Source organism: Carettochelys insculpta, chromosome 6, assembly GCF_033958435.1.
Source record: "Carettochelys insculpta isolate YL-2023 chromosome 6, ASM3395843v1, whole genome shotgun sequence".
NCBI lineage: Eukaryota > Metazoa > Chordata > Testudines > Carettochelyidae > Carettochelys > Carettochelys insculpta.
Window position 1 is genome coordinate 64,736,744 of NC_134142.1, and position 12,940 is coordinate 64,749,683.

Consider the following 12,940-nt stretch of genomic DNA (forward strand, 5'->3'; position numbering starts at 1 on the left):
CAATGGCTGAAAAAGAAGTAGGACTAAGGGCAGGTCTACAGTAGATCTAAGGCAATTATGCGGCTAGAATCAACATATCGGAAATTGACTTACCTTCCTTGTCTTCACTAAGGAAGGTCAATGGAAGCGTTTCCCTCATCAACCTCCCTAACTCCTCACAATAGTGAGGAGTACAGGGTCTGACTGCTGACATCAGACAGATCAATTTTGCACATCTTTTCCAGACACACAAAATCAGACTCCGGAAGATCGACCCTGACTGGGTCAATCTTCGTGGAAGCGTAGACATCCTCTTAATAGACATATGGGCTTTAAAGTCTTACATTGTTTTATTTTTGAACACAGTTTTGTACATAATTCTACATCTATAAATTCATCTTTCAAGACACAGAGATTGGATTATAGTACTTGTATTAGATGAATTGAAAAATACTATTTGTTTTGTTTTTTAGTATGCAAATATTTGTAAAAAAATGAAGTTAGCTCTGTATACTTGTACTCTGTACTATAATTTAAATCAATAGAGTTGGAAATGTAGACATCCAAAAATATTTAAATAAATGGTATTCTATATTGTTTATCAGCATGATTAATCACAGGATTAATTTTTAATCACATGATTGTGATTAATTTTTTAAATCATTTGAGTGCCCTAATTATAGTCACTTGACTATAGGATCTTATAATGAAACATAGTAGGCAACCTGTGTCACTGCCAGCACAATTCTAAGAAAATCCTCACACATCAAATGTATATTTATTTAAATTTAATAATTTAAAATAATCTCCATAAAACACTGAGTTGTTCTTACAGGCAATCAAATTTAGCTTGGTTTTTGCAAGCTACTGGACTGTGAAACTCATTAAACCAATAAACACTAATGTAATTCAGAAGCAACAGACTAACAATACTTCAATTCAATTTCTGATAAGGCAAACCATGAGACTGTACTGAGAATCATGTCAAGTCTAAATCCCCACATAGTACACTGGGTGAAAGTTAACCATAGTTAGTAATAATCCTCAACTGGGGGAGTGTGACTTGCAAGTGGGTCAGACTCCACTATCTGAGAAAACAGAAACCCCCCCAGAACCCCCAATGTCCAGCAGCAACATGGATAGGAAGGGGGTAACAAACAAAATTTAGCTTCAAGATGTATTCACTCAAATTCCTTTTCATATTCATGAAAAAATATTTTACCCAAGTAAATCTGAATAACTAGTAACTTTATCTGTAGAATGCACCTTATAGCCAGGTACATTACAGCTTGGGTGTTGGACGTTCTTTACCATTAAGGTGCTTGTGGAAGAAGGCTTGGATTTTCTGCCAAGCATCCACTTGTGCAACAGAATGAGCTGTGGGCTCACCTCCCCAAATGACAGGGCTGCCAACCAACAGGTGCATTGAGGCTGAGCACATTGGGGTGAAGGGAGGTTCAATATAATGCCCAGCTCCAGGGTAACAGACTATCTCAGGCTTTTCCTTTCCATGAGCCTGCAAACGACGGGAGGCTTCAGTGGCAAAGAATTCACTCTTCCAGTTATGATCATCTTTGCCAACAATGAACAGGAAATGGCACTCAGCATTCTCCACTGGGATAAAGCTTTGACGGTCAGCCCCCTCTAGTGGGTTATTCAAGACATCCACAATATCTACAATACCAGATTTATCAATCTTGGCACGCTTCATATTGAAGCCAAGAGGTGGAATGGTGATATCCTTGTACCGTAGCACTGCACCCACATTGGCAACAGAGCCATTGATGATGACTGCAGCAGTAATGCCTTTTAAGAAGGAAGCCATGGAGAGACATAAGTCACCGCCTTTGGAGATTCCAATTACACCAATTCCAGGACCTTTAACCTGAGTGGAAGAGAGAGCAAAGCACTGAATGGAAATTAATAATCTTTTATGTCTATGACACCTTTTTACCCATACTATCTGTAAGGATTCAAACTCTGATAACTGTATGAACTTCATAGAAATCCACACAACCTCTTGTGAATGATGCCACATCTTTTGGGTTACAACCCACAATATGGAGATAGGGGTAATATTATGCAGGGCCTTCCAAAGATGAAAGGCATGGAATTTTAAAACGACAGAAAATATAATGGGGGAGAGGAAGACATGACCCGAATCCAAACTGTTAAACAGTTAAGTGCTCTTTTTTAACCAGTTATCTGTTTTAACAGCCTTACACCTGAACAGCTTCTTAAACAGTAAGGCAATAATTTTGTGTTTGTGGACTTAATTGAAACATGGATGACACAAGCTTGCCATGCACAAAAACCCCGTCATGGCCAATCTAAAATAAATAAATAACCCAACCTCCTTCTGGAAGTCCAAGAATCTCTGGCAACAGACCCTCAAAAGAAAAAAAAAACTTCAGGAGAATTTGCTAATGATGTGTGGGTGGATGGTTGGGGGGAGGTGTCAGTATGACATCATCCAGCAAATGGTACCAACTAAAAGGCAAAGTCCAAGTCAACCAGCTACAGAGGACTACCAATAAAACTTGTTTATGATGGACTTTGACAGAGCTGAGATTTTAAGCACAAGCCGCTGCATATCAAAAAGTGCTTTACAATCAGGGCCATCTGTAGACATACACAACTGCCTAAAGCACCACTAAATTTGAATCACCAGTGTCCCAAATTTAGTGGTGCCTTATATACTTGCATGCTATGTGTGCCTAGGGTCACTGCTGGGATGGGACAGCAAGGTGAGGGCAGCACCAGCTCCAGTGGCCAACCCCATCACCTGACCCCAGCTGCTGGCTGCAACCAGATATTGCTCACCAGCTGTGACCCTGTTACTAGCAGGGGAAACCACTTGCTTTGGCCAACTGCATGGCTGCCCCTTCTTGATCACTGGCCCACCGCTTGCATCACTCCCCACCTGATGCCTCCCACCTGCTCCCCCACTAGCCTCCCTGCCCTGACACCCACAGCTCATGCCAGAGGATCTCACAGCCTTGAGTGCTGCCCTTTTGTAGCCAGACATGAACCCCCCATTTGGCCTTTTCTTCTTCTCCCCCCCACTGGGAGAGACAGAGAGGGAGACAGGCAGCCTTTGATGCCCTGGGAACGCAGGTGTGCTGTCTCACCCAGACTTTCTACCATACACAGAAACCAGACAGTGAATGGGCTAGCTAATAGCTGCCCTTCTGGCTGATATCGGTAATTGACACGCCTGATCACTGCCCCAGGAAGAACGGGGAACCTCCACCCATCACCTCCAAGGTGCCCAATTGTCCACAATTCACAGGTGCGAATTGAGCCTTGCACCTTCCCTGGGAAACCTGGGGTTCAAACACATTCCTCCCCAATTGGTCACTTGAGACCAGGAAGAAGCCTACATGACCAAAGGGGTATAAAGAGTAGTTTGGCAGCCCACCCCCTTTGAGCTCCGATCACCTACACCTGCTGGCCAGGTCCGGTATTGACTCCCAAGACTGGGGATGCCTGGTTTGTATCTACTTCTTCCCGAGGGATTGAGAGAAAGATTCTGGGTCACACCGGATCTATGAGGCAGGGGTAAGAATTACAACTGTATTACACTTCTTTCCTATAGGAATTGAGGGAAAGACTCTGGTTTCACCAGGTCTAAGAGGCAGGGGTGAAAATCACACCTGCAACGTGCCTTTCTTGTGTACACATTACTTGTATTAGTTTAAGCTAGCTAGTTTGTCTAAAACTTTTCTTAAGTTAAATTGTTTCTATCTTTGTATAAATAAAAGGTAATTGTTAAAGCCTCTAATAAGTGTAATTTTCCTCTAGCTGCTGTACCCGAACTAAACGCAAACCAAAGAATCCAGCCTGCCCTGGCTGCTTAGCGTAGCTGCTGGTGCGGCATCACCCCCTTTGCCCCACCGGACCTTTAGCTGGCACCTGGGCATCGGCTCACACCTTTCCACAGCACAGCTCCCCCCTCGCAGGGTGCGTAGGGCACCTGGCATCACAAGGATGGCCCTCTTTATAACAACCTTGTCATGAGAACTGCAGGTATCATAAGAACACCCATAAATAAACTGACCTGTGAGTGCTGCAGCATGTAGTTCACAGCTTCTTCAAAATACTCTAGATGGAATTCCTTCATATCTTTGGGGAGATCTTCATAAGCATAGAAAGCCAGAGCCAATGTGGCAAAACCATGATTGGCCAGCAAGCTTGCCCTATATTCCGGGAGCCCCCCTCCAGTACCATACAGGTCAATGATTCCAGGAAAAGGGCTATCTCCTGTAGGAGACCATAAGAAGGGGGAGTAGTTAGTTCAATATTTTTCCCGTTACATTCCAAATTTCAAACCATTTGGACTTTATCTTGCTCCAGAATTGTTTATCTTTTCTTTAAGAGAAAATTTACAACGTTAAGGTTCACTAGGCTCTCCACAAACTAGTAAGTACTTCAGGGATTAGAACAGAAAGCCTGCTATGTCGTGTACAGGTATGGATAATATTACATATTCTTGCAATTACTGAAGAAACCAAGAAATATTGACACAAGCCATTATTGACTGTGATGTCCCCACATGCCTATCTTATGATTTCAGTGCAATACATTGTTAAAAACCATAATTTTTATGCTTTAATTTTTTTTATTCTTCAATAAAATTTACCCCCTCAAAATCAACTGTATAGTAAATACAAATCTCCAGTTCGTTTAATCCTTTATCTGTCTCTCAGTTGATTCCACCCTGACCAGTCCCCAAAGAAGGCCTCAAGACTGATGGCGCTTTCCCTGAAAGTAATCAAATCCAAGATCTGGTGCTCCAAGGTAAAAAAAAAGGTAAGTTTTAGAGTCTTGAACTTCACTAACAACAGGCCACTACCTCATTTTATAATCAGGTGGTGAGTGCTAGCTCATGTGTTAGTAACTATTAATTATTATCATTTTTGTATGTTAAACATTCTATATGTATTTTTATTGTGAATCTAAGTGTTGCACTATATTTAAACTCAAATTTTCTTTGTCCTTCAATTAAGCCCCATGGGTGAATGGAAAATGAACTTTATAATGGAATATGTGCAACGGTTTAAAACTAGATTTTAACTTGTCTTTATAGTCCAGGTTTCCAGGGAAAATAGCCCTTAAACTACTAAATGTGTCTTCTGAAGTATGTTATAAACAAAACTGGAAATTGATATTTATTATTTCACGTTTTCTCTAATGGATGAAATTAGGATCCATTGAAAGAGGTTTATAAACATAGTAAGAACTTCTGATTATCACAGCTCTCAGTAATAATGACCAAACTAGAATTCCCTTTTATCTTATGTCATGTAACCTAAAGATACCATAAAAGAAATCCCAGAAGTAATTAAGTGCAATGAGAATGTCAAAACAAAACACATAGTGCAACTCTTTGTGGAAAAGTATTTCTCCTCCAGAAATTAGTTTATTTGTCTCACCTGAGAAAAGGTCAGAGGTTTTGGGATGTGAATTGCACTGCCAAGATCCTACTGGGTACAACAGGAAGGGACCAAAGTGCCTTCTTTTCACCATCAATGGGGTGGTAAAGTATGTGTTCCTGTATTCTGTATAGTGCTGTACTAATATCTGATTTTAAACTTTGATTAAATAATTCCATTTATTCCTGTTATTTGATAATCTACAATTTATGAAATTATAAAAAACACCACATTTCTCCAGTGGCCATGGTATAACATGGGAAGAGCTGGTATCTTATATACTCTGTATTCAAACCATGAAGTACAGGCTGACACAGAAAACCCATACTCATATAATTTTGATGTTAGATGAATCTCTGGATATCACAGGTGAGGCTGCATGCAAAATTAAAAAGCACACTTGACTGCCATTGATCCCAGGGCATATGATGAGCAACTGGAGACTTCAAAAAGACACTAACGTTAAGAATATGAGAAATAAAGAGTGAGCATACCCCACCAGTCAAGGCTGCTAATGTAATTTCTGGCACCATTTTGGCTGGATTGAGTTTCAGTGCATCTGCCATCTTTTTCAGTCTTTGTTATCACTGCTCAAGAGAGGGGCACACACACTGGTGGTTTGACACTTTATAAGGGGGAGCGCAGCACAATCTTCTGCTGCATCACCAGCCCTCTGCAGCTGTGCCAGAAGGCTAGCAATGCAGTGGAAGATGCAGGGGTGGAAGAGGAGCCGATCACACAGCCAGTCAGGAAGAGGGGGTCCCCCCATGGCACCACAGCCGGCCTGGCCCCATAGTGCTTCTCTCCTCCCCCAGGAGGAGCTGCTGCTTGCCCAGATAGCACCTGAGCTCCCAGGCAGCGTGCACCCCCACCCACATCCCTTCCTGTGGTCCTAAGTGCACGTCCAAAAAGCTGGGTATGGCATAAAAAGTTTGCTCACCCCTGGCCTAAGATACTCCACCAAACTAACAAGACAAAAGAGACAAATATACACACACTAGATATTGAAGATATAGCTCAGTTTGGTTTACCCATATATGTCCTCACTAACTTGAACAGCTCCACTGCTGAGCAAGGATAGTGAAATAGAGTCCCCTACCTCTGCCACCCCGCACTGAGGCACGTGATAGACCTAAGGCAGGGGTGGGCAAATACCAGCCTGCAGGCTGGATCAGGTTCCCCATGCTTAGCACCTGGCAGGCCACTGCTGCTGCATTTACCTGTGCCTCCATAAATACAGGCAACTGCATCTTCTGTTGGCTGTGGACCGCTGTTCATGGCCAATGGAAGCTGCAGAAAGTGGTGCACCAGTCTGTGACACTTCCCACACCTTCCCACGGCTGGAAACAGCAGTCCATGGCGAATGGGAACAGAAGTTGCCCATACCTGTGGAGACGCAGCAAATACGGCATTGGCAGCTCACCAGGGGCTAAATCTGGCAAACCACTGCCATTTTATTGTCCACCCCAACCTAAGGCTTAGGAGTAGTAGCCTACCAAATTCATAGACATGAAAAACAAGTCATGGATTGTGAAATCTAGTCGCACACTCTCCCACTGGAGGGCGGGGTGGAATCTGATATTTTGTGTGCTTTTACCTTATACTATAACACCAGTCTCTCTCACATTTGGGGTTGTAACCCAAAAGGGAGTTGCAGAGGCACTGCAAGGTTATTTTACAGGCAACATATTGCACCTCTTACTTCTATGCTGTCATCAGAGCTTGATTGCCATAGAGTGGTGGCCACTGTCCAGGTGTCCAGCTCTGAAGTAAGCCATCTACCGCCAGCAGCACAGAAGCAAGGATGACAATACACTCATCCCTCATTTAACAAGTATTTTACTAATGAGTACTTGCTAAAACAAGGAACATATATGCCAATCTTTATTCACTATATGAGTGAACTTCCCTTGCTTATATGAGTGGGGTCCCTGGCCAGGGGGCAGGGAGACTCACAGCCCCACGGCTGGAAAGGAGCCAAAGGTGGAGTCCCAGGCGGGGAAACTCGCAGCCTCATAGCTGGAGAGAAGCCATGGGCTATGTCTACACTAGCCCCAAACTTCAAAATGGCCATTTCGAAGTTTACTAATGAAGCGCTGAAATACATATTCAGCGCGTCATTAGCATGCGGGCGGCCGCAGCGCTTCGAAATTGACGCGGCTCGCCGCTGCATGGCTCATCCCAACAGGGCTCCTTTTCGAAAGGACCCCTCCTACTTCAAAGTCCCCTTATTCCTATGAGCAGATGGGAATAAGGGGACTTCGATGTAGGTGGGGTCCTTTCAAAAAGGAGCCCCATCAGGACAAGCCGCGCAGTGGCGAGCCGCGTCAATTTCGAAGCGCCACAGCCACCCGCATGCTAATGAGGCGCTGAATATGTATTTCAGCGCTTCATTAGTAAACTTTGAAATGGCCATTTGCATTGCCATTTTGAAGTTTGGGGCTAGTGTAGACACAGCCGTGGAGTCCCAAGGAGGGAGACCCGCAGCTGCAGCCTTCTCCCTCCCTTCTCTCAGACATGCAGCTGTCTGACAGCCCTTAGGCTGGGGGAAGAGAGGAAGAAGGCTCTTAGCCTGGTTCCCTCCCCTGCACTGGGGGAACATGAAACTGACCAGCCGTGAGCTGATCAGTTTCCCAGCCCGCTAAGCCATAGGGAGATTGGAACCAGGCTGCCACTGCCACTCTGGGAGCCAGGAAACTGACCAGCCCTGGTGGTTCCTGGCTCCCCTCCCCTTGCAGGAGAATTCAAGTTATTCAGGGGTTGCAGGAACAATCCCTGGATAACTTGAGGGTTTACTGTAATAGACCTCCCTTCCCGCCCCGCAGACCTCACCCTCAGCCAGGTTTTAACCCCGCCCCCCCAGGTCCCAAACTGCCCCCAGCCTTAGAGTTCTCCAGCATCCCCAAATTGTCCCCAGGCTTACACGCCTCCCAGCAGCCCCAAACTGACCCCATCTTTACACCCCTCCAGCAGCCCCAAACTGCCTCCTGCATTAGACTCTCTCTGCAGCCCCAAACTTCCCCCAGTCTCTGACCCCTCTTGCATCCCTCAACAGCCCCAGCCTTAGACATTCCTCCTCCTACAGCCTCTTCACCGGGGCTGCTAGGCTGGGTTGCTCCCCCAGCCCTTCTGCTCCCAGCAATTAACTCAAGTGTTAAGGTTTCAGCACCTAGGCATAAGGTAATTGCTATCCCAGCAATAGAGAGAGCTGCCATCTCCAGCAGTTATCACTATTGATAGATATCTGCCTGAGGCAGCAGTATTAAGAAACTGCAAATGGCTTCTTTAACAGCCACTTGCAGCTGGGAACTGCCCAGCTAGTGACCTTTAACAAATCTAACGGGACCCACAGGTTGGGAATCCCTGCTCTACATGCATATACTACACCCTATTTCTGGTGCCAAATTATTAAAATACATCAGAAAAGTACCTAAACTCAACTGGTTTATGTCAAGTTACAAGTACTTGGAATGAACTGGAGACTTTTACATGTATTTTAATGGGAATTTAGTGTCGCTCTTATGAGTTTTCACCTACAAGCAGAAATTTGGGAACCAATTGTGCTCGTATAGTGATGGATGAGCATACTATATCATACCATAAACATATGATTGTGATGGATGAGACGACTACTTATCTTTTCTAGACATTCAGTTAACTAATTTACCTGTAAAGGGATAAGCACAGAGACAGTAGGTCCCTGACAATCTCCATGAAGTGTTGGCAGGGAGTCAGATGAGCCAATGGGAAGAGACAGATATGAACTGAAACAGTGCTATGCCTGTTTCTGTCTTTGTGTGGCCAGCAGAGAGATACTGAGAAGAAATGAAGCAGGAACCAGGTATTGCATTTTTAAATAATAGCTATACTTAGAACTAAATATTGGAACAACACATATGTGAGTAGAAAGGGGATGCTTAGTCAGATGTGATCAGATTATTTTCTACAATTTTAGGTTTGGTTTGTGGGATGTCTCTTGAAGATTTATGTACCTGTCTGTAACTGTTAAACTGCATCCCATGGAAACATTTTTTTGTTTTTAATCAGCCTTTTTTTCAGTTGCTCTGTAACACCTAGCAAGTAGGTATGCTTACCAAGTGTGTCTTCTTTTTGTTGATAAAATTGTCTTTTAAGACTATGATCGGATTTCTGTGTCCTAGAAGGCAGGAGGTTCTGTGTGCACAGGCCCGTGGCTGAAAGGTCAGCTATTAAGGAATTGCAATTGTTTTCAAGCTCTCTCTCTCGAGGGAGGGTTAAGAGCTTAAGGTTACCCCATATGGAGACATCCCAAGTGTCTCTTCCTGGAGTCTCAAGGAGTATTTTTGCAGTTGGGTGGTTGCAGTGTATCACACACGGTCAAGGAATCTATGAGCTTGGGGACTTTCAATGATCAGAAAGAAGCCTTTAGCTGCAAAGTGCTTTAAAATTCTTGCAGGGCCCCCACTCAAAGTGCCAGAGTGGAGATTAGCCTTGACAATGGTATTGCCAGCCTTACTTCTGCATTGCTGCATTCAAAGCTGGAGGGGCCAAAGAGTGGTGGCTGCTGACTGAAGGCTCAGCTCCACACATAGCACGCAGAAGTAAGGGTCACAATACTAGACCATATCATGTCATCCTTATTTCTCTGCTGCTGGCAGTGGGGCTTTCTTCAGAGCGGGGCTCACAGCCAGCAGCTTCTGCTGCAAGGGTAAGTGCAACAGTATTTTAACTCCCAACACTCCTTTTGGGGTCAGGACCCCAACAATTGCAACTCTGAAATTTCAGATTAAAACAGATGAAATAATGAAATTTCTGATTTTTAAAATCCTACGATTGTGAAATTGACCAAAATGGACCATGAATTTGGTAGGACCTTTACATATAAACAATATTCCCCCTTTGGAACTTGGTTTGCAAAAAGTAGAGACTTGCCACAGGCCTGTTCAAATATCAGGCAGAAAGGTGCAAATGGACCAAGGTCTTGCATGTGGTAGGGTGAGTACTCATCTGAGAAAGGTTTATGAAGGAAACCACAGCTACCTCCCTTCCCCTTGTTTTGCCTGGAGTTAGCCATGATGACAGTATGGAAGCAGTGTAAAGTGCCTTTGTGTAGGACTGCTCTCCCCTCAGCCATATTGTACTTAGGTAGCTGCCCACAGGCAGACCTGACCCTGGGACCTCCAGAGCTCAGTGCAGGCCTCTCTACAGCTTTAGGTAAAGGCCAGGTAGCTGTCAGCTTAGGCTGTAGAGAACACATTCTTTCTCTGTGACCTGGTCTAGGTACCACTACATGGGACAGTTAACCACATACAGGTGGGTGGGTTACACTGAGATACTCTAGCACTGGGTGTAACCAGCGGTATTAGGGGCTCCCTGAACCACAGGCCAGTTACTGTGCTACTTTTCTGAGAGCCCTTGAACTGGCTGCTAACTCCTGCATGTAGTGTTTATAGATTTCTGCTGGCCAAGGGCCAGCGGAATGAGGGTGTGCGCAGGGTTTGCGGGAGGGGCAGCTCGGCTTCGGGAAGGCGGAGGGAGCTGGTTTGGGAGCGCACTTTCCTGCGAGGCGTAGCTGTGCACGGCGCGGGGCACGGCTGTTTGTAACATTCAGCGGGGAGGGCTCCGGCTGGCTGTGAGTGAGGCGGCAAATCCCGGGGGAGAGCCCGCGCGGCCCCTGGCTGAACGTGGGCGGCCAGAGGAGGGAGCTGCGGCCGGTTACTCACCAGGAGGCAGGAAAAGTGTGGCCCGGATCCTCCCCTCTCGCACTGGGATCCGCCTCACCCTGTCCCGCAGGAAGCCCCGCTCGTGCCGACCCCGGGCCAACAGCCGGCTCGGGAGGGGCCCGTGGCCCTCAAAGACCTCCAGCTCCAGGCAGAAGGGGCTCTGCACATCCCGCTTCACCAGCCTCCTGAAGGGTTTCTGGGCCTGCAGGGCCCAGAGGAGCCCCATGGGCTCCAGGCCGGAGAAGCTGCCTCCCGGCAGCGCCGGGGAGCGACTGAGGTCCAGTTCCCCACTGTCCTCTGCCCGGTAGCGGGCATAGGACTGGAAGAGCTCGCCTCCCTCGTCCTGCAGGGACAGGCGGAGCGTGACCTCCTGCTGCGGGCACAGCCCCTGCGCCGAGATGGCCAGCGGCTCATCGAAGAGGCTGCGGAGGGGAGGCGAGAAGCGGACGCAGGGCGCCATACTGGAGCAAGCGGCGGCTGATCTGAGCGCGGGGTGACACCATCGGAGCCGCGTCTTGTGCGCCAGGAGCCGGCCCGCCCAAGCGGCCACTGCCATAGTGATGACTCGGGACGCCCTAACCATCTTCCGCCCGGAGATGGGCCAGTGCTGGGGGATAGAGGCGGGACCGGCTCTAGTGCTGCACTGACGGCCACTTCCTGCCTCTCTGCCCTGGGAAAGAGCCAATAGGGAGTATTTGTACGCAGTATCGGGGCGCTCTTTCACCACGGGGCCCTGGGCTGCGTGCTGGACTGTTGATTTTTCCTCGGCTGTGGTGGCACCACTTGTGGGATCTGTTGTGAATTACATTGCGTTATTTTCCTTCTACCAAAGGGGGAACGGATTTGTTTTAAATATTGGATTAACCTACGTAGTTTAAACCTTAAACTAAGGCGTCCTTTGTAAAGGTCTTTATGTAATGCAGGGGTAGCCGGATTATAGACTAACAGGTATTTTGGAGCAAAAGCTTTTGTGGGGAAAGACCTGCTTGGTCAGATGCATGAGGGTTTAAATCCTCCTCTGGAACCCCCCCACTTATGTATCTGATAAGCAGGTCTTTGTCCACAAACAGGTATGCTCCAAAATATGTCAGTCTACAAGGTGCAACAGAACTTCTTGTTGTTTATGTAGTGTAGTTACTAATTACACCTAGCGAGGTTTTTTGCCCCTTTGCAATATTCCAGATTGTGACTACTTCCTGGGAAAGATGTGCAGACGCACTTTCTCCTGAGAGAGTCCATCAGCATTTGAAGGACTAGCCTGCTAAACTCAGGGTTGTGAGTTCAGTCTTTCACGGGGCCATTTAGGGGCCTGGGGCAAATAGATTTAAAAACAAAATTGTCAGGGATGGTGCTTGGTCCTGCTGTGAGGGCAGCAGACTGGACTCGATGACCTCTCGAGGTCTCTTCCAGCTCTGTGAGTTAGGTATAGGTTTGTTGTCTGACCCAGTCTGGTTGTTGTTAGGAGTGTGCAATTTACTGCAGTTGAAAAGTTGGCAACCATAGTGGCATGGTGGCTGCCTGTGAGAGCCCAGCAGGGGAGAGGGTAGTGGTAGTCTGACTTTTGGCCTGGGGATAGGTGCTGGGGATGGCGTCTGAGTGAACCAGAGTCCCTCTTTACCCCGGCACATTTTCAGCTCTCTGGGCCCCTTTTCCAGACAGCTAGACCTGCTTAGGGTCATGCAGCCACAGCCATCCCTCCAGTCAAGCTTTCTCAGGCAGCTGCTACACTGCACAAAGTACCAGTCTGGAGTGGTCAGCTTCAGTCAGCATGGGAAGTGGCTTCATCCTGCTCCTGGCACAGTCCCTTCTGCCAGGGAGCACAGC

General features: G+C 46.6%; 1 protein-coding gene across 1 annotated transcript; it reads right to left on the reverse strand.

The window, feature by feature from the left end:
• Positions 1–752: 752 nt before the first annotated feature.
• On the reverse strand, positions 753–12,421 carry LOC142014487 (acyl-coenzyme A thioesterase 1-like). The gene is made up of 3 exons (XM_074997104.1): positions 11,117–12,421; positions 4,040–4,242; positions 753–1,864 (listed from the first exon to the last, which is right to left on the reverse strand). The coding sequence occupies exons 1-3, from the start codon at positions 11,697–11,699 to the stop codon at positions 1,262–1,264; spliced, it is 1,389 nt and encodes a 462-aa protein (XP_074853205.1). The 5' UTR covers positions 11,700–12,421; the 3' UTR covers positions 753–1,261.
• Positions 12,422–12,940: the final 519 nt, after the last annotated feature.